The sequence below is a fragment of the Quercus lobata genome, chromosome 1 (genome assembly GCF_001633185.2).
Source record: "Quercus lobata isolate SW786 chromosome 1, ValleyOak3.0 Primary Assembly, whole genome shotgun sequence".
Taxonomy (NCBI): Eukaryota; Viridiplantae; Streptophyta; class Magnoliopsida; order Fagales; family Fagaceae; genus Quercus; species Quercus lobata.
The window spans coordinates 53,240,120-53,261,064 of NC_044904.1; the positions used below are offsets into that span (position 1 = coordinate 53,240,120).

Below are 20,945 nucleotides of genomic sequence, written 5' to 3' on the forward strand. Positions count from 1 at the left end.
ACAATAAATTTATAGAGAATGGATTTAAGAACTAGGTCTTAGTGAGAGTTATAATAATTAGACATGGTTATGAGTGGGTTGAATAACAAGGACATGGACTAAAGTGTGAAATTCTGTCCTCAGCCCTCATCCGAGGAGCTTCTTGTTCTTATTATTTCTTCAGTGCTTGGTTACAAAGGTTTCAAAGATCATACAAATTGCTCTCGTATTCTCTATTTCTAATTCCCCATCCCCCTTTACTGGAGGATTTCTCACATTATATACCCCCTTCCAGTTGATCTTGGCCCTCCATCTGTTGATCATTCAGGTCACCACTCTAGTGCTTGTCTCATCAGCTGCCTTCTCAAACCTTTTATGAGTTGCAACAACCAAGGTAGCACTGCTCAAGGGTCATTTCCTCATTAATGCAGTCAGAACATTAGTTGTGGGCATTTAATGCGGAGGTGATAGTTTCTCCTTAAATTGCTCCTCCACCATGCTCCCATGGATGTCCTACTACACTTGTCCTTTTTCTTGGGATGCTCTGGGAGGCTGCCTTCGACGATGTGCCGCTTCTCCCTTTTATGATCTTGGTTGGCCGAGAACAGGATTGTCCTCGACGATGTTTCTTGGCAATTTGGGCTTTCTTCGTTCGTCCTCGGGCATTTCTTCCTCCTCGGCGTGGGTCTTGGGCTTAGTATAAAGTGGGTCGGGGTTGCCAAATTCCTTGACCCCACACATCTAATTAAGAATTTTTTTTAGAACCAATTAAGATTTATTTAATAATATATAAATACATTAGTTTTTAAGTTAGGCGTAAATGCACTTTTGGTTCCTACATTTTGAGTTCATTTCTATTTTGGTTCTTACATTTCTATTTTACACTTTTAGTCCCTAAAATGAAAAATGAGTTCCATTTTGGTCCTTACCGTTAGCCCACTAATGAAAATTACTTATGTGGCAACCTAAGTGTACTATTGGTACATTAAACTCTAACATTACTATTAATTTAATATTAACCGCAAAATATAAGGACCATTTATACCTTTTTAAGTTATACCAACATTATGAAAATTTTCTAACCAAGAAGCCATGGAAGTTGAACACTCCACGCCATCCAAAAGTAGTAGTGAAGAAGAAGATGAGCTACACTGCAGTGTTAAGAAATTTAAAGAAAGTAATGGAGCTAGTAGCTTTTTGCAGCGTAGGAAACTTGTGAGTTATAAGGATAGTCTTGTGGGAGACATTCCTAGAGCTTACGAACAAGCCTTCAGGTTTGACAAAAATTGGGAGGAAGAAGATTATGAGTCGAACACTGAACTGGAACCGCTGTTGGAAGATATGGCTGAAGTTAAATTATATAAAGAAACTAAAGCTCGTATTAGGGCACCATGGTCCAAGGCATTGATTGTGAAAGTGTTTGGTAGATCAGTTGGTTTTAACTACCTCACTTTCAAAATCAATGCGTTATGGAAATTGAAGGAGAAGATGGACTGTGTTAATTTGGGGTGAGATTTCTTTCTCATCAGATTCAGTTGTAGTGAGGATTTTGATTTTGTGCTCCGAGGAGGCCCGTGGTTCATTGGGGGGCATTACCTCGCAATTATGCCATGCGAGCCGTATTTCAAAGCCTTTGAAGCCAAACTTTCATTTGTTGCAGTGTGGGTTAGACTCCCTAAACTGCCAATGGAATTTTATGAGGCTTCAATTCTAAAGGAGATAGGGAGCGTGATCGGGCCTGTGCTTCACATAGACTCTTTTACTGCTTCGGAAACCAGAGGTGGGTATGCGAGGTTGTGTGTTCAGATTAATCTGGACAAACCTCTCATTACTTCAATTCGGATAGGCAGATTGGTGCAACGGGTTATGTATGAAGGTGTATCGTTACTTTGTTTCAACTGTGGACGGCTCGGCCATAAGAAGGAAAGCTGTTGTTATCAGGTAAAGCAAGTAACCACAGAGAAAGAGGTGCAACCAGCGCCAAGGACCGACAAAACTAGAGAAGAAATCCAGTTCGATGTGAACTACAGTCCGTGGTTGGTTGTCACAAGGAAAAAAAATCTGTGAGTAGAATGGGACATTCTAATAGGCAAACTAAACCAAACCAGACAAGTCATGTCAAAGCTAAGGGTATTTCAGACCTTTCTCAAGAGCATTATCTTGAGGAAACAAGAAAAGATCTTGACAAATCACATCATAGTGACTCGGCTGACTCAAACTTTGAAGCCTCACGTCCTATTGTAGCCCAAATTCAGAAAAAGGACCTTGAGATGGTAAACGATTGTATGGTGGAAGATTGGAAGGAAACTTCGAGCAGTGGATCCCAACAGATGACGTGACAGGGTGAAGGAAATAAATTAAAAAATTTGCACAAGACTAAAGCTAAAGGAAGCAACGGTTTAGGGGTTAAAGCTCAAAAAAATTTAAAGGGCTCTAGGAACTTAAAACGCCTAATATTCAATTTTGGGAGCAAGGGTGATCTTTCACAGCCATTAGAAGGTCAGAGAGGAAGTGAACAAGTTAAGAATGGAAGGGATGTGAAGCGCTCGAACCCTAGTGCCAAGAACCGACTGGGCTATTTGGTACAGGAGAAAAGTGGTGGTGATTCCAGACGAGGTTATAGCACAAATTCATGCAACACCAACAGAGACTCTGGGTTGGTTCAAGGAAGAGCTGGGACAAGCATGGAAGCAACTATTCCCCATAACTCCAATGAGCATCAAAACTGGGGATCTGTTGTTGGACCACAATGTGTGGAATCGCACGCCCAACCTGTGGTGGAAATTCCTCACGGACACTCCAGCGATTTCCTGGGAAGCAGTAGAGGAGTTGAGCAGGCAGAGACGGCCATCGGTCATGCCCTATTGGGACGAATCCAGATGGTTAATCCAGGAAAGGAAAGTGGTGGATTTTCGGGGAATGGCTATGACTCATATGGGGAATCACACAACACTGAAGTTGATCCAAATCATGGCTCCAGTGCAGAGGTACGATGTTCTCCTGTGTTGCAAGGAGGATATCCCAAGCATTCTGAAGTATATGATAATATGGAAGCCAAAATGGAGAGCTTCCAAAAGCCTTTTGAGGAGGGTGGGATGGAGTATGGTGAAGTCGACGATAACAAGTGCTAACCCACCTGAAATTGAGATATCTTTAAGCCAATTTGTCAATATGAATATTTTATTATGGAATTGTAGAGGTGCTTTGAATGCTGATTTCGTAAGAATAATTTTTGAAATGGCAATTAATCATCGCCCTTCAATTATGGTTGTTACGGAGACGAGGGTTGGAGGAGACAGAGCAAGAAAAATTATTGAAGGACTGCCTTTTGATGGGTACATCACTACAGATACCGTTGGATACGCTGGGGGTTTGTGGATGCTTTGGAAGACACAGGAAGTTGAAGTGTCTCACCTCTCAAGCACAGAACAAGAAATTCATGCCTCTACTAAGGTGCACTCTTCTAACCTAACCTGGCTTATTTCTGCAATTTATGCTAGTCCTAGGTTATCTAAAAGACGAATTTTATGGAATAATCTAAAAAATGTAGCTCAACTCCATAATTTACCTTGGCTGATGTTGGGGGACTTTAATGAAGTTTTGTGTGGAGAAGATAAGTTTAGGGGAAATCAAGTGAACCTGAATAGAGCTCTTGAATTTAAAGAGTGTCTGGATGAATGTAATATGCTAGATTTGGGTTTTACGGGTCCCAAATACACATGGATGAATTGCAGGCCCATCACAAGTCTTATTTTGGAAAGAATCGATTGGTGTTTTGCAAATCCGGGGTGGAGACTCCTTTACTCAGAAGCTGTAGTTACCCATTTGCCTAGAACATTTTCGGACCACTGTCCGGTACTTTTGGAATTATGTAAATCTAGTGCCAATAATTTTACTAAACTGTTTCGTTTCCAAACGATGTGGCTTCTTCACCCGGATTTTTATAGAGTAGTGCAGCAAGCCTGGGTTGAGATTGAGAATAGAACACTACAAAGGGTAGTGGCAGATTTTGTTGATAGAGTTAAAAAATGGAATGTGGAAGTATTCGGCAACATTTTTGCAAAGAAGAGAAGGGTGTTAGTTAGACTGAATGGTGCACAGAAAGCCATTGCAGAGAACCCTAATGATTTTCTGTTAGATTTGGAAAATCAGCTTTTGTCAGAATATTCCCTTATTTTAATGCAAAAGGAAGAATTTTGGGCCCTTAAGTCCAAACGAAATGCAGCCTCTTTTGGGGACCGAAACACGTCCTTTTTCCATGTCTCCACTGTGGTGAGGTGACATAGAAACAAAACAAGGTGTATCAAGGATGCAGTTGGGAATTGGTTAACTGAAGATAATGAGGTAAAGGAGCATATAAGGAGTGGTTTTATAAATTTGTACACCACGGAGCTGAGGTGGTCCACTAAATCCTCGAATGTCTCTAATTTCTCTTGCTACTACTTCTCAGATGAGGTTAGAGCTAGGATTGATTGTGATGTTACGGTGGAGGAAATTAGAGCAAGTATTTGGGTTCTCAAACCGTTCAAAGCTCCAGGTCCTGATGGTCTACATGCGGGATTCTACCAACATTTTTGGATGGAGGTTAAAAATTCCGTTTGTGAGGAGATTAAAGAAATTTTTGTGCATGGTGTTGTACCGAGTTATCTAAATGAGACATTGATAGCCTTGATTCTGAAATGCCAAAATCCAGAATCATTGAGCAACTATAGGCCCATCAGCTTGTGTAACTCAATTTATAAAGTTATTTCGAAGATCATTGTGGCCCGAATCAGACCCCATCTCAGCAGCTTGATATCTCCTGTGCAGACTACTTTTGTACCTGGCCGAAGAGGAACTCATAATGTTATCATTGCCCAAGAACTCTTTCGTACCTTGGACAAAAAAAAGAAGGGAAGAGTCGGTTACATGGCTATCAAGTTGGACTTAGAAAAAGCATATGATAGGCTTGAATGGAGTTTTGTGCATAAAGTTTTAGAAGCTTTCCGTTTCCCTCTGAAACTCACTAAGATCATAATGAGCTGTATTGCGACTACTAGCATTTCCGTTTTGGTTAATGGGGATGCTATACAATCATTTGAGCCTTCAAGGGGTATTAGACAGGGAGACCCCTTATCCCCGTATATTTTTATACTGTGCATGGAGTATTTGGGTCACCTTATTAAGCAAAAGTGTGTTGATGGAGTTTGGACCCCTTTGAAGGCTTCCAAGAATAATGTAGGAATCTCCCACCTTCTTTTTGCAGATGATATCTTATTGTTTGGAAAGGTTGATCCCGCTGCCTATGAAGCAATATTGGAAGTGCTTGGGAAATTTTATGCTGAATCAGGCCAAAAAATCAGTTTGGAAAAGTCCCATGTTTATTTTTCTCCAAATGTTAGCGAAAGTTTAAATGAGGAAGTCTGTGATAAATTGGGCATTAGGGTAATGCATGATATTGGCAAGTATCTTGGATTCCCATTAAGACATAGAGGGGCTGCTCGTAATCCATATAAATTCATAGTGGAAAAGGTCATGAGTAAGCTTACAAGGCAAAGTATTTATCCTTTGCAGGACGAACGATTTTAATTAAATCTGTGATGTCCGCCATTCCTAACTATGTGATGCAAGGGGTGGCTCTACCAGTCCATGTTTGTGATAAATTGGATAAAATTAACCGGGACTTTTTATGGGGTTCCACAAGTGAGAAAAGGAGGATGCACATGGTTGGGTGGAGCAAAGTTATAAAGTCCAAGGAAGATGGGGGTTTAGGAATACAAGCGGCTAGGGCGAAAAATACTGCGCTGCTCTCTAAACTAAATTGGAGAATGTACCATGAACAAGATGCTTTATGGACCAAGGTGTTGCTTAAAAAGTATTGTTCCATTTCGAGAGCAAGGTCAAGGGATCCAGAAAAACTCCCTTCTTCTCCAAATTGAAAAGCCATAAACCTGGGGTTTTCTATCTTCAAAAAAGGTACCTAATGGGGTATTGGAAATGGTCATGGAGTGATAGTTTGGTTGGATAGCTGGATTAATGGTGAGTCTCTTCGTGGCATGATAGAGGGACCCTTAAAGCAAGAGGATGTTGAGTTGACTGTGGCTGCCTTATGCCGTGATTATGATTGGAGATGGGAAATCCTATCTACTAGATTCAATTAAGAATAAAGTTAAAGCTATCCCACTACAACTCTTTGGAAGTAGGGAAGACTCTATCATGTGGAAATATTCCAAAGATGGTGAATTCTCCACTAATTCAGCCTACCAATTAGCCAACCAACCTGATTCAGCAAAAAATCCTTTTATAGAGTAGTGGATTTGGAAATTGGATATGCTACCAAAGATAATAAGTTTTCTCTGGCTTTGTGTACATGGTAGCATACCTGTGAAGAGTGTTCTGGCAGCTAAGGGTATTAATTGTGATAAGGTGTGTCCTATGTGCAAGCAGCATGAGGAAACTATTGTACATCTGCTACGAGATTGTGAGGTTGTGCGTGATTTGTGGTGTAAGTTGGGAGTTCCTTATTCTCATATAAACTCCTTTAATGACAATTTTGCTAATTGGCTTAGAATTAATAGTTTGAGTATTGTTAGACACAACACACATATACCTTGGTGCACGGTGTTTTTATATGCGGTTTGGTGTTTGTGGAAAAATAGGAATATTGTGATGTTTGAAAATGGTATATCAAATCCTAAGCTAGACAAAGCCTGCCTTGGTCAAGCTAGGGAATTTCACTTTTGTGTGAGTAAGATTAACCAAGTAACCTCCAAAATACCCTTCCCTGTTAGTTGGAATAAACCATCATTTGGCTGGCACAAATTAAACACTGATGGTGCTTCCATTGGAAATCCGGGTAAGGCAGGAGGTGGAGGAGTTATTAGGGACTGCCATGGTGATTGGGTCAAGGGGTACTCAAGATCAATTGGGTATACCACTAGTGTACTAGCTGAATGGTGGGCATTGCGGGATGGGCTGATCTTGGCCATTCAATTAGGCATAAATTAGCTAGAGGTGGAACTTGATGCCAAGGTGATTGTGGAGTTGCTCAATGGTGCTGAATGTCCTAACCGGAGTTACTCTCCTTTGTTGAATGATTGTAGGTCCCTTATAGCAAGATTTGTGCAGGTCCGGGTGAGGCACAGTTTTAAAGAGGTGAATCAATGTGTCAACTTTTTGGCTAAAAGGGGCTGTGTTATGTTAAAAAATTTTGCTGAGTTTGATATTCCCCCCTTTGCTGATATGTATATTTTGTTAGACTCTGATAAAAATGGGTTGTACTATTATAGGCATGTTGTCAGTACTCTTGCCTCTGTGAGCAGTTTGTAATGTTTGTTTCTGGGTGTTAATATAATATCTATCCTATTAACCCAAAAAAAAAAAAAAGTTATACCAACATTTTTTTAGAAAAGAAACGAAAGAAGTTTAACTGTGTGTCCAAAGGGTTATAAGAGCATTTGCAGCAGTGTAGCTAAATAGTTATATTGCTATTTTAGCTACACCAAATCATAAAAAAGAGGCTGCAGCAAAGGAGCTATATCTAAAATTTTTTAGCTTTTTGCTACAGTGCACATCTATCTATAGATGTGCACTGTAGCTCAAAGCTAAAATGAAATATAATTTTTTATTCTGTGTTCACACTTCTTTTTTTATTTTTTATTCTTTCCTTCATTCTCCTTTCTTCGTCTCTCTCTTCTCATTGCCTCTCCATCTCTTCTTTCTTCCTCCACAAACCCACATACCCTTCTTTCTCCCTCAGAGACCCATTGCCGATCTGCCTGAGCCCAGCCACCACAGACCCGTTGCCGTCAACCCACGTTCGACCACCAACCTGACCCATTTCGGCCTCTTTTCTCTATTTTTGGCGTTTCGGTTTTGTGTTTCGGGCTGTGCTTGTGTTTCCGCTTTGTGTTTCGGCTTTGAGTTTCGGGCTTGCTTGTGTTTCGAATTTGTGTTTCTAGCTGGGTTTTTGTTTCGAGCATGGGTTTCGGTGTGTGGTTTCGACATTTGGGTAGCTGGATTTGGGATTGGTGGGTTTCGGCGTTTGGCTGTGGCTGATTTTGTGGTGTGCTGTGGGTTTGTTTTGTAGTGCTGTGTTGGTGCCTTGGTGGTGGTTGTGCTGCATTTTTTTTTTTTTTCTGCTGTAAACTGGTGGCCGGTGGTGGTGATGGTGATTGTTGTGGCTGTGGTTGTGGTTATAACTGATGGTAGAAATGGTTGTGATGGTTGCTGTGGATTTTTTTTGGGTAATGAATTATATTATTTTATTGTGGTAATTATATTATTTTATTGTGATGTTTATATTATTTTATTATATTAAAAATTAAAATAAATTTACTGCTAAAGCATGTATATAAGTAAAATAAATAAAGTAATTTTCAGTGAACCTAAATTTTTTAGCTCCACTATGCTAGCTTTTCCCATTTCCTCACAAGTCACAATTCACGCATCCCCATGAAAGACTTCCCAGTTCTCTCCATGGACGAGCTCAATGTCTGAGCAGACAGACCCATGATATCAAAGCCTTGATAGAGAATGCGACGGGTTTAGAGTTTATCTTTTTGTGGGCAGAGGAATTCGGCTGCTCACTCGCTCGCTAAGTGGGGTTCTCAATCTTTTTCCGGCTTCTTTAAGTCCAATGAATCTTCCTCAAAGTTTTTCTAGCCTAGTGCTCTCAGAGAGGCCTTAAGTTATTTTTGTTTGGTGTTTTGTCTTTTGTTTTGCTTTCTGCTTAGGGCAGCTAGTCTGTGTAGCTGTTTCTTGTTTGTTAGGTTACGTTTCAGCAACAAAAAAAAGGACCCATGATGCCGAGATAGAAGTTATGGGCGGTGGAAAATCTCAATCTGTCGAGGTTTGAGTTGTGATTTTGTTTTTGTTTTTGAATAAAGACTGGTGAAAGCTATAAAATCATATGCGTGTGTTATTGTGAATCTTCTGATGAGACTTTGTGTGGCTTTTGTTGCTGTTGTTGTTGTTGTTGTTCTTTGTGAGAGTTGGTAGGTTTGAAAGAAATGAGATTGCCAAAATGTTTGTTAGAACTTTTCATTTATTTTATAATCCCAACATTCTGTCTGATTAGTAAAAAAATTAAACGTATATTGATAAGTATTTATTTTATAATCCCAACATCCCCACCCCCCACAAAAAAAAAAAAATTTCATAAACGTTACTTGGAACTCCTCAAACTTTTCATAAACTTTATTTATTTATTTTTATTGTTTTTGTGAGATTTGGTAATGGTAGGAGTTGATTTTTTTTTTTTTTTTAAGGTAAACTGGTTGGGTTTAAGAGAAATAAGAGAACGGAAATTCTATCTGATTTGTATATTGCTAAATATTTAGTTTATAATCCCAACATTCCATAACTCTTCTGATAGAAAAAAAAATTTCATAAAAATGTTACTTAGAACTTCTCACACTTTTCATAAACCTTTTGATTTCCTCACAGGATTTGTAAAGAATTTGCTTGAAGAAATCAAGAGGAGGAGGAGAGGCAATGGCGGTGCGAACGAGCAATAGGCTGCAGAGGCGGCCAAAGATGTACAGAAGGACGTATATGTACTATACAAGTAACATCAGGAAGCAAAAGAGCAGGAGCAAGAGCAAGACCAGCAGGACTACCGTATCAGAGATTGTCAAAATGCTGTGAGTCCACACTACTCCCAATAATGAGGAGGATTACACTGAGAGTTCTTCTGGAACAGAGAATGAAGAAGAAGAAGAAGATTTAATGAGACCCTCCATGACTATGAGTCACGATGATGATGAGTTATCATCTCCCAATCGTAGTAGGAAGATTAATATGGAGGAGACTAAACCAACAATACCTAAAGCAATGGCAAGAGAAGAAAAACGGTTGCGTGTAGTGTCTGATGATGATGATGAGCAGCAAGGTACTTCTACTACTTCAGTAAAGAAGAAGGCTGGTCAAGATGATAACATGGTTAATAATAATAATGGGAATGATGTTGACAATAATGACATTGACTCAGATGATGATAAAGGTGAAGTTGAAGGTGAAGATAAGGGAGAGGATGCAGTCCAAGGTGATGATGAACAAGAGGGAAGGAGGAGAGATGATCTCCGAAATTGTGCAGATTTAAAAAAACTGTCTATGGAATGAGAAGGTACTTTAGTAGAGAAGGCCGATCAATATCATGACATGGATAATATTGGGAATGATGTTGACGATAATATTGACGCAGATGTAGATGATGGTCAAAATGAAGACAATGATAAAGTTGAAGGTAAAGACGATGGAGAGGAAGCAGTCCAAGGTGATGTTGAACAAGAGGGAAGGAGGAGATACAATCTCCGAAATGGGGTTTGAAGGTACTTCAGTAGAGAAGGCTGGTCAAGATCATGACAAGGTTAATATTGGGAATGACGTTGTCGATAATATTGATGCCGTCTCAGATGATAATCAAAATGAAGGTGAAGGTGAAGGTGAAGGTGAAGGAGAGGTTGCAGTCCGAGGTGATGATGAACAAGAGGGAAGGAGGAGATATGATCTCCAAAATCGTGCAAATGTTCAAAAACTGTCTATGGAATTAGAAGATGAGGGTGAAGATGATGAGGATGATGGTGAAGGAGAGGACAATGGCGATGATGAAGAAGAGAGAAAAGAAGAACAAGAGGGAAGGAGGAGATATGATTTGCGAAATCGTGCAGATATACGAAGACTGTCTATGCAGGAAGAAGGTAAGCCATGTCCAAGACCAATAAGATCTCCTCGAAGAGTATTACACCAAGGAATGGGAATTAATTATAAGGTTGGTAGGGGTGTAAGGAAGGGTAGTGGATCAAGAGTTCATAAGCGTCCAGCTGAAGATTCTTCTGATGATTCTCTTCTTGTGGATGAGCTGGACCAAGGCCCTGCAGTAATTCCCAGCGGTGGGGGAGGTGGTGTGAGCAGATCTGGACTTCCTTGGCTTCTTGTGGGACTAGAAGAGATGCGTGGGACAAGTACAGTATGGGGATTGAATGATGTTGCTGCATATTTATCAGGTTGGGATCATCAGAATCAAGGTGATGCTTTTACTGCTGGCCTGAGCTCTAAGGTAGGGGCAGACATTCAACCTTTACAGGTTGATGATCAGAGTGTTAGTTTTAATGATATTGGTGGGCTTTCTAAATATATTGATGCTTTGAAGGAAATGGTTTTCTTTCCCTTATTATATCCAGATTTCTTTGCAAGTTATCACATCACCCCACCAAGAGGAGTATTGTTATGTGGTCCTCCTGGCACTGGGAAAACATTAATTGCCAGAGCATTAGCCTGTGCTGCCTCAAAGGCTGGCCAGAAAGTGAGTTTTTACATGCGTAAGGGAGCTGATGTTCTAAGCAAATGGGTTGGTGAGGCCGAAAGACAATTGAAACTACTTTTTGAGGAAGCACAAAGGAATCAGCCCTCCATCATTTTTTTTGATGAAATAGATGGACTTGCTCCTGTGAGGTCTAGCAAACAAGAGCAAATTCATAATTCTATTGTGTCTACGTTGCTTGCTTTAATGGATGGTCTTGATTCTCGTGGACAAGTTGTTTTAATTGGAGCAACCAACAGGATTGATGCCATTGATGGAGCCTTGCGATGCCCTGGTCGATTTGATCGTGAATTTAACTTTCCTGTGCCTGGTTGTGAGGCACGTGCCGAAATATTGGACATTCACACTCGAAAATGGAAACATCCTCTTTCCGAGGAATTAAAATTGGAACTTGCAGCTTCTTGTGTAAGCTACTGTGGAGCTCATTTAAAAGCTCTGTGCACTGAAGCTGCCATCTGTGCTTTTCGTGAAAAATATCCTCAGGTTTACACAAGTGATGACAAATTTATGATTGATGTTGATTCAGTAGAGGTTGAGAAGTATCACCTTATTGAGGCCATGTCAACAATTACCCCAGCTGCTCACCGTGGTGCTGTTGTGCACTCTAGGCCACTATCTTCAGTAGTTGCGCCCTGTCTACAAAGACATCTTCAGAAAGTCATGAATACTATATCAGATATATTTCTTCCAATTGCAATGTCATCAGAGTTGACCAAGCTTTCTATGCCCTCCTATAGTTTTGCTGCTGTCTATAGGCCCCGACTTCTGATTTATGGTGGTGAAGGTACTGGGCTGGATAATATTGGGCCAGCAATTTTACATGAAATGGAGAAATTTCCTGTTCATTCCCTAGGACTTCCATCTCTTCTTTCGATCCTAGTGCAAAGACACCAGAGGAGGCACTAGTACATATATTTGGTGAAGCAAGGAGAACTACTCCATCAATACTCTATTTGCCTCAGTTCAACCTTTGGTGGGATAATGTGAGTGATGATTTTTGCATAACTGATGTGGATTTCATGCTAAATATACCATTTTTGCATGCTTAATTCATATTTATTTTTTTAATGTGCTTCAAAAATCCTTGATCTACTACTCTGTGTTGCTTCTCTGCTGTCTAATTTTGATGGGCTTGACATTGCGCACTTGCAGGCACACGAGCAGCTCAGGGCTGTCCTGCAGACTTTGCTGGAAGAACTGCCTTCTGACTTGCCTATATTGTTACTTGGAACATCCTCGGTTCCACTTGCTAAAATTGAAGATGTGCCTTCTTCAGTATTTTCTCACCGTTCAGTGTATGCATTTCTCTCTCTCTCTCTCTCTCTCTCTCTCTCTCTCTCTCTGTTTTTGGAAAGCTATTTTCAAATAGTAATCTGGTACTTATTTAAATGTTGGTAATTTTCATGTTAAAAATCATGTATTTCAATTCTTTCAATAGTCTTATATTGGAGACTCTGAAAACTTTAATTCTTCTCTTTTGATGCATATTTTTCAAATGCTTACTAGATGTGCACTATTTTTTTTTTTTTTTTTGAGAAACCAAAAAGGGTGGCTCACGTGTGATATCACAGCCGACCACACCCTACAGATACATCGCCTGTGAGTACCACCAGCACATAATGGTGTCCGCGACTTGGACTCCACCCATGCACTTTGTTTTTTTTTAGAAACCAAAGTCCAAACCCCACACCTATGGGGTATGAGGACTCGAACCCGTGTCTGGCACAGCCATCAAGAAGGGGGCAACCACTAAGACTATGGTTTTTACTCAACTTAGCGTTTTTGGCTAATGTTAATAGTTTCTAAACCCGATACATTGAACCTAAAATTTGTGAAGTACGTCTTCTTATGAAACTTTATTTTCTTGAGAACTTTTATTCATAAGTCAATTATATCATATCAGAAGTTCTTTTCATGCCTATAGTTAATTTTGTACTCTAATGTTTGTTATTGTCGTTTTCTTGTTTGGGATCAGCTACCAAGTCAGCGAACCAGCCACCGAAGACAAATCATTGTTTTTTGACCACTTAATTAAAGCTGCTTTGTCAGAGGGCATGACAAAAAAATCGCCCAGGTCAGCCTCCCAGTTCCCTGAACTTCCCAAGGCACCAAAATTGCCAAGTGGTCCAAAGGTATCTGAGTTAAAAGCCAAGATAGAAGCTGAGCAGCATGCCCTTCGCCGATTGCGGATGTGCCTTAGAGATGTTTGCAACCGGATTTTATATGATAAACGGTTTAGTGCCTTCCATTATCCGGTCTTGGATGAGGATGAGGATGCTCCAAACAACCGTTCAATCATCCAGAACCCTATGGACATGTCTACTCTACTTCAGCGTGTGGATTCTAAGCAGTATAGTACGTGTTCAACATTCTTGCAAGAAGTAGATCTCATTGTATCCAATGCCAAGGCTTACAACGGAAATGATTATAACGGCGCTAGGATTGTTAGTAGAGCTTACGAACTTCAAGATGCAGTAAGTTTATATGTTCATTCCTTTTTGAGTTCTGGGTGCTCGCTTATATGTCATAAACTTATTCCCTAGTTTTGTTTCTACCTCAGGTGCATGGGATGCTTTCACAAATGGACCCTGCATTGGTTGCATACTGTGACAAGATTGCTGCCCAAGGTGGTCCTATGCATTTGCCAGATGATATGGCAGGTTATACTTTTACTTTGCCATCATCTAACCCTGTTGTGCAGCTGGGAAGTACTGTTAGCAGAGCAAGTGCACTACTTCATAATGTCCACCAACTAGAGGTTAATCTGGATCAAAGTTATGATGGGGCAATCATGAAACGACCAAAGAAGAATGCTGATATTGCTACACTAGCTACAGCTTCAACAGCAGAAGATAAGTCAAGGCATCATCAAGATTCACAACTGCAGGCAAAGTCATCTAAGGAACCCGATCAGACAGATGACACAAATAATCCTGAAAGGCCAGAAACCTCGTCTGCTGATGGTAATCAGCATGAAACTTCTACAGAAGATGTCATAATGTCTAATGGTGATGATATTTCAAACCAAGTGGAATCTGTCAAGCTGCTTTTTGTGGAGAATACAGCTAGCTACAACATTCCACAGCTTGAAAGGCTTTACACACGAATAATGAAGGGTGTTTTGGAAACCAAAGCCAAAGTAAAAGATGATCTTAAGCCTTCAATTTTGAAGTATTTGTTGAAATTTGCCGAGGATGAGGCAAATTTCTGATGCGCTTACATACAGTATCAATTGACGTTTCCTCTATATGTATGTGAAGTTGGGATAGTTGTAGAGAGACAATACATGCATTCATTGCTAATTTTAACATTGTATGGGTGACCACTTGAGTAAAGAAGCTAATATATATTTGGCAAAAATTCAAAACTGAACTTGTAACTTTTAGCTTTTATCATTTCACTCCTTTAACTTTCTGTTTTGTCATTTCAGTTTTCTAAGTTTCAATTTTTGTCAATGTAGTGTTCTATTAGACATCTGTTAAGTGGTGCCGTTAAGTTTTTTTTTTTTAATTTTCGTAATTAAAAGAAAATAAAAATATGTTATTATAAAAATTAAAAAAAAAAGAAAAAAAAAAAAAAAGAAGAAGGAAAACATTGAACGTTTCGATCCACATCAGTCAAGCTGGTATACAGGTCGGCAATGCTTCCTGGGAACTTTACTGCCTCGAGCATGGCATTCAAGCCGACTCTCAACTCAAAAGATGGTTCTGAGTTATGTGTAGCCACTACCCACATGGTAGAGGTAATTCCTGGGAACTTTACTGATGTGGATTTGTTTAGCACCCATGGACCATGGTAAGATAGGTGACTATACGATGAAATGGTCCTAAATACGCCTATCTTTTCCTCTACTGATTTATCCTTGGGTTTTCCTTTAACTTCTTATACATGAGTTTAACAACTAGATTGTTTAATCATACCTGTCTCTGGGTATGGTTTTCTTGTCCCATGGACATTGGAGCTTGTGTTACACGGTTTCTGGTCAACTTTTTCGTAGTATTACACTTCATTAGCCTGATATTTTCGCATTTAGCTTCAGGCCCGCTCAAGAATATTTTCGCATTATTTTTTTTCTATTTCAGCTTGATGGCCAGATGCCGATGCCTTCAACACCTTCTTCAATGAAACTGGTGCCGGGAAGCACGTTCCTCGTTCCCCTTCAACGTTTTTTTTTTTTTTTTTTTTTTTTTTTTTTAATAACAGATTTTATTTTCTTTTAATTAATTACGAAAAAAAAAAAAACAAAACTTAACGACACCTCTTAACAGATGTCTAATAGAATACTACATTAACAAAAATTGAAACTTAGAAGACTGAAATGACAAAATTGAAAATTAAAGGACTAAAACGACAAACACGAGGGACAATTTTGAATTTTTTCCTATATATTTTCATATTTACATATCTTTATATTGCCTTGATATTTCATTTATTTTACAATACTAAGGAATATTGAATAAAGTGGAAAACTAGTGGGTGCAAAATTTTCCTTCTATTTTACAATGCAAACCTACTTTTTCTATTTTACACTACTAATTTACAAAAACACCCGCATCAAATTATCTATATTACATTCTCTTTTACTTTTTTTTTTTTTTTAAGAATATTAAATATTTTTAACACACACATGGAGAGAGGGAAAGATTTTTAAAGAAACCCTCTTTCACTTAAATAATACTGTAGGGTCACGTTTTTTCAGGCCAAGTTCAAGATGTATGGAACCTTAGACTAGTGAGCCCAATACAATGAATTTGTAGAGAGTGGGCCAAAGAGCTGGGTTTTGGTGTGTGAATGACTACCATCAAGATATTCCCCATAGGCCGAGTTTAACAGAGGAAATTTGGTCCTTGGCAAGATCCGAGGAGCTTTTTCTGGTGCTTCTGGTGTGTTGGGGGTTCCTCCCCTTTTTCTGTTTCTCTTTACTCCCCTTTTTATAGTCGTTTTCCTCCTCCTGAATGGGGTCCCTAGAGTAGGTACTTGTCCCATCAGCCCCTACCTCCAGTTGTTGGGAGTGGTTGTAAGGACAGAGAAGTATGGCCGTATCAGGCACAAGGCACTGAATGCAATAAAGGCAGCCTTCCCTTAGACGCTTCCGTTTTATCTGTTGTCTTTCTCTACTTTCGTGCTTTCCCTACCCTGTGAAACGATTTGGAGTCTCGTTACCGGTGGTCTGTTACCTCTTTTACCCTCGGCTATATCCATCTGAGGAGGATTCTCCATGGCCGAGGAGGTATTTTTCCTTGGGATGAGCCCCTGGCCCAGTGTAGACATCGATATGGGCTTATTAGCCTTTTACCCCCCACAAATACTTTTTCACTTATATATATATATATATATATATTATTTCACTTATCCACAGCCCAAATGATACGTTGTAAGCGGTGGAAAATAAAAATGATGTTCGTAGTCCCACGTGACTTCTCATCTGCTACGCTCCAAGCTTCTGCTTCAGTCTAAGGCGACACTCGTATCTCTCTCTCTCTCTCTCTCTGTTACTGTTTTACAACACTTTTCAACTTTTTATTATTATTATTATTTTAAATTCTGTTCACTTCATTGGCCGAATGTTTTATAACTTTATCTATATATAATATGTAATGGTGTTTTTTATTTTTATAATAATCATATATTTTAATATATTAAATTGCTGTTTATTATACGTTTTGTATTTTTTTTTTTTTTTGATAGGTAAGAAAAAATATATTCAAAAAAAACTGCAAGATGCAAATTAGCACCAACATATCAAAAGTACAAAAAAGATGGAAAAGCAAAAACATAAAAATACATTAATTACAAAGAAAGAGAGCTAAGGAATAGAGGAAGAGAGTACCTAGATGTGAGTCTCCAAGCCCTAGCCCAATCAAACAGGGAACCAGAAAAGAGAGCAAGCATTTGGTTCTCAGATCTATCCAAATCCTCAAACGTCCGCCGATTGCGTTCCTTCCAAATACACCACATCAAACACAACGGAACTAAGTTCCAAATGTAAGATGAATGCTTCCCCAACCAATTCCACCAACTAAATAGAAAATCAGACACTATACATGAGGGAACCCATGAAATCCCAAAAATCCTAAAGACAAAGCACCATAGCCGATAAGCCTTTCCACAATGTAACAACAAATGATCCACTGTCTCACCACAGCAATGACACATAATGCACCAGTCAACAAAATCAAAACCTCTAAGCCGCAAGTTATCACCCGTGAGGATCCTATCCCATGCGACTGTCCAAACAAAGAAAGAGACATGCCAGGGTGCCTTAACCTTCCAAATACCTTTCCATGGAAAAACAACGAAAGAAGGGCCATGTAACTTATGATAATATGAGCGGATAGTAAAATCTCTGTTTTTTGTCAACTTCCATCTTAGCCGATCACCATCAGTCCCTGAAGGTAAATTGGTTGCCAAGAATCGAAAGAAATCAACCACCACATCTACCTCCCAATCATTAGGACCTCAATTGAAACGAACATCCCAAGTTCTCCCATCCCCTGCTCCTTGACATATCAAAGATGATTCTACGGAAGCCTCTCTGTTTGCAGCAAAATTGTACAAGACTAGAAAAGCAAATTGGAGAGAAGGATCTTCACACCACCTGTCTGTCCAAAATTTCACTCTGTCCCCCACCCCAACCTTATACTGGACATTTTTATTGAAAACTTCCCAGCCCTTCCGGATACTTCTCCACAAACCACAACCATGTGCACCCCTTCCCAACTTAGAGGTCCACCCCCCCCCCCCCTCTTCTTCCCCAAATTTCAAAGCTATCACCCTTCTCCAAAGCCTATTCTCCTCGATCCCAAAACGCCAAAGCCACTTTCCTAGCAAAGCTTTATTAAAAGTGGTCAATTTCCTAATACCCAGGCCACCATTAGCAATAGGCATACACACCTTATCCCATCACAATAAATGAGTTTTAGGGTCTCCCCACAGGAAATCCCTTTGGAGCTTCTCAATTTTGTTTGCCACATGTGTAAGAATGGTGAATAAAGATAAAAAAAATGTGGGAAGGCCATAGAAACACCTCCATCATAACTAAAAATAATAAGGGAGACAACGGATCCCCTTGTCTCAAACCTCTAGAGCTACCAAAGAAGTCAGCTGGGGTCCCATTTACCAACATAGAAAACTACACTGTAAAGATACAGGTTCGAATCCAGCTACACCATTTCTCCCCAAAGCCCATTTTCTTCAACAACTTCAGAAGTGCCTCCCAATTCACATTGTCATAAACTTTCTCAATATCTAACTTACAAATCACTCCTGGAATCTTACTCTTCATTCTGCTATCAACACACTCATTTGCAATGAGAACTGAATCAAGGATCTGCCTACCTCCCACAAAACTATTTTGAGATTTAGATATCAGTTGATCTAACACCACTTTCAATCTATTTGCCAAAACCTTGGCCAAGATTTTATATAAACTCCCCACCAAACTAATAGGTCTGAAATCATGAATGTTAGAGGCATTATTCTTCTTAGGAATCAAAGCTATAAAGGTAGCATTAAGAGATTTCTCAAACTTACAATGTTGATAGAACTCTTCAAAGACTGCTAAAACATCCCTTTCTACTACTCTCCAGCAATGATGGAAAAAGGCCATAGAAAAGCCATCTGGACCTGGAGCTTTATCCCCTTCCATATTTCTGACCACTGATAGAATCTCGTCCTTCTCGAATCTCCTCTCCAACCAGTCCCTCTCCAACTCCCCTATTTGATCAAACTTCAGTCCTTCCACAAAAAGTCTCCACTCCTCAGACTCCTGATATAGAGTTTTATAGAATTGAACTACCTGAGCAGCCACTGCTGCTCCTTCCTCATAAATCACCCCATCCACTTCTAAGAAATTCAAATGGTTATACCTTCTATGAGAATTGGCCATCTTGTGGAAGAACTTAGTATTATTATTTCCCTCCTTAATGCATAACATCCTCGATTTTTGTCTCCAGGAAATCTCCTCTAGAGAAATAAGATGCTCTACCTACGATCTCGCTTCATTTTTCTCATTTCTCTTTGTCTCAGTGAGTCCAAGGACCCCTTCCTTAGCATCCAATAACTCTAAAGCCCCCAATAATTCTTTCTTCCTATGCCTAACATTGCCAAACTCTTGGCGATTCCACTGAATAATGTCTTCTTTCAAAACTTTCAATTTTTTAGCAAACACATAACTAGGTGTACCCGAAAAAGAATGGTGATTCCACCATGAGTCTACTCTATCAACAAACCCTTCTGACTTCAACCACATATTCTCAAACCGGAAGGGACTTTTTCCCCTCACCATACCCCTGCCTCCAGGAGAATTGGAAAATGATTTGAAACTGGTCGTGGTAGAATCCGTTGGATCACATCCGGAAAGTGTTGCTCCCAGTCATGTGACACTAGAGCCCTATCAATCCTAGACATGGATGGTTGGTTAGTACCACTAGACCAAGTATAACTCCCTCCCTCCAACGACAAATCTATCAAGTTTAAATCTTCAATAAATTCAGAAAATTTTTCCATAGCCAAAGTAAGCCTAGATGCACCCCTCCGTTCACTAGGAAAACGAACAATATTAAAATCCCCAAAACAACACCAGGGAACATTCCAATACTGCTGAATACCCACCAACTCATCCCACAAATCACCCCTCAAATTGTTATCATTTGGGCCATACACCCCTGAGCATGCCCAAATAAAACCTTTGGATTCTATTACCAACGGAACCACCACGAACATTTTCAATCTCAACTGGAAAGCAAGCTCCATATCATTACCATTTTCTCGTTGCCAAAACCAATAGACATTAGCATAAACATCTCTAGATTCTCTACAACCTGCAAGATATTTATGAAATCGATAAAAAGTGCATTTCCATGGAACTAAACTGAATTTATTAGACCATTTGAAGAATCCTCTGCATTTGCCCAGAATGAAGAGGTATAAAAAGGGGAGTAGCAATAAAAGACTTTCAAACCGGCAAAGTGGGATTCCGCTCATTTGAGAAAAAAGATAAAGAAGAAGGACGGCCAAAAGCTGAACCGTGAAGAAACGTGACCTCAGCACACTCCGAAATAGGTAGTCAGTCATGGACTTTCAAAGAAACAACACTAAAAGGAAGGAAAGAATGAAGAACAGGGAAATTGAACCTTCTGGGCAATGGGCACAACACAGGCTTTGGTACCCAAGGGGCAAAACAGGGGAATCAATAGTTTCCTGGGACTCCAGAATAATACTATAAAAAGGGGGAAAGGATTGCGAAGAGAAGGAGAAAAATTTACAACAGAATCATTGAGAAAGTTTTGTTGAGAAGAAAATTCAGAGAAATTAGTAAATTACTTCCCGGTATCCTAGAAAAAGCCACTATAGCACATACTCGGATTCAAAAAAAAATCAAACCTTGCAAGTCTTAAAGGTTTGAATAACCATCTAAGACTATAATTTTTGAGCTTGTTTGAACTTTGTATCACGTCTTAGTGAACACACTGTAATCATAATAAAGAAAATTCAATGAAATATTCCCTATTGATTTGAGGATCCCTAACCATTACTTTGTGCATTTACTGTTTGCTTTTGCATTACTTTGCTGTTTTGATTGTTGTTTAATACAAATATCTTTATTTGTTAGTTTATGTGTATTGTAAGAAGTATACCCTATGCACCACTTGATTCTTAAACA

General features: G+C 39.5%; 1 protein-coding gene and 1 pseudogene across 2 annotated transcripts; both read left to right on the top strand.

Moving 5' to 3' along the window:
- Nucleotides 1-1,584: 1,584 nt before the first annotated feature.
- Nucleotides 1,585-10,080, top strand: LOC115955566. Its single transcript, XM_031073740.1, has 7 exons — nucleotides 1,585-1,920; nucleotides 2,454-3,103; nucleotides 3,177-4,136; nucleotides 4,266-5,510; nucleotides 6,618-6,914; nucleotides 7,062-7,272; nucleotides 9,634-10,080. The coding sequence occupies exons 1-7, from the start codon at nucleotides 1,585-1,587 to the stop codon at nucleotides 10,078-10,080; spliced, it is 4,146 nt and encodes a 1,381-aa protein (XP_030929600.1).
- LOC115992251 lies at nucleotides 8,365-14,613 on the top strand (annotated as a pseudogene). Its single transcript, XR_004092453.1, has 5 exons — nucleotides 8,365-8,809; nucleotides 9,406-12,264; nucleotides 12,434-12,576; nucleotides 13,257-13,755; nucleotides 13,842-14,613. The product of XR_004092453.1 is annotated as an ATPase family AAA domain-containing protein At1g05910-like (transcript).
- The last annotated feature ends 6,332 nt before the right edge of the window (nucleotides 14,614-20,945 follow it).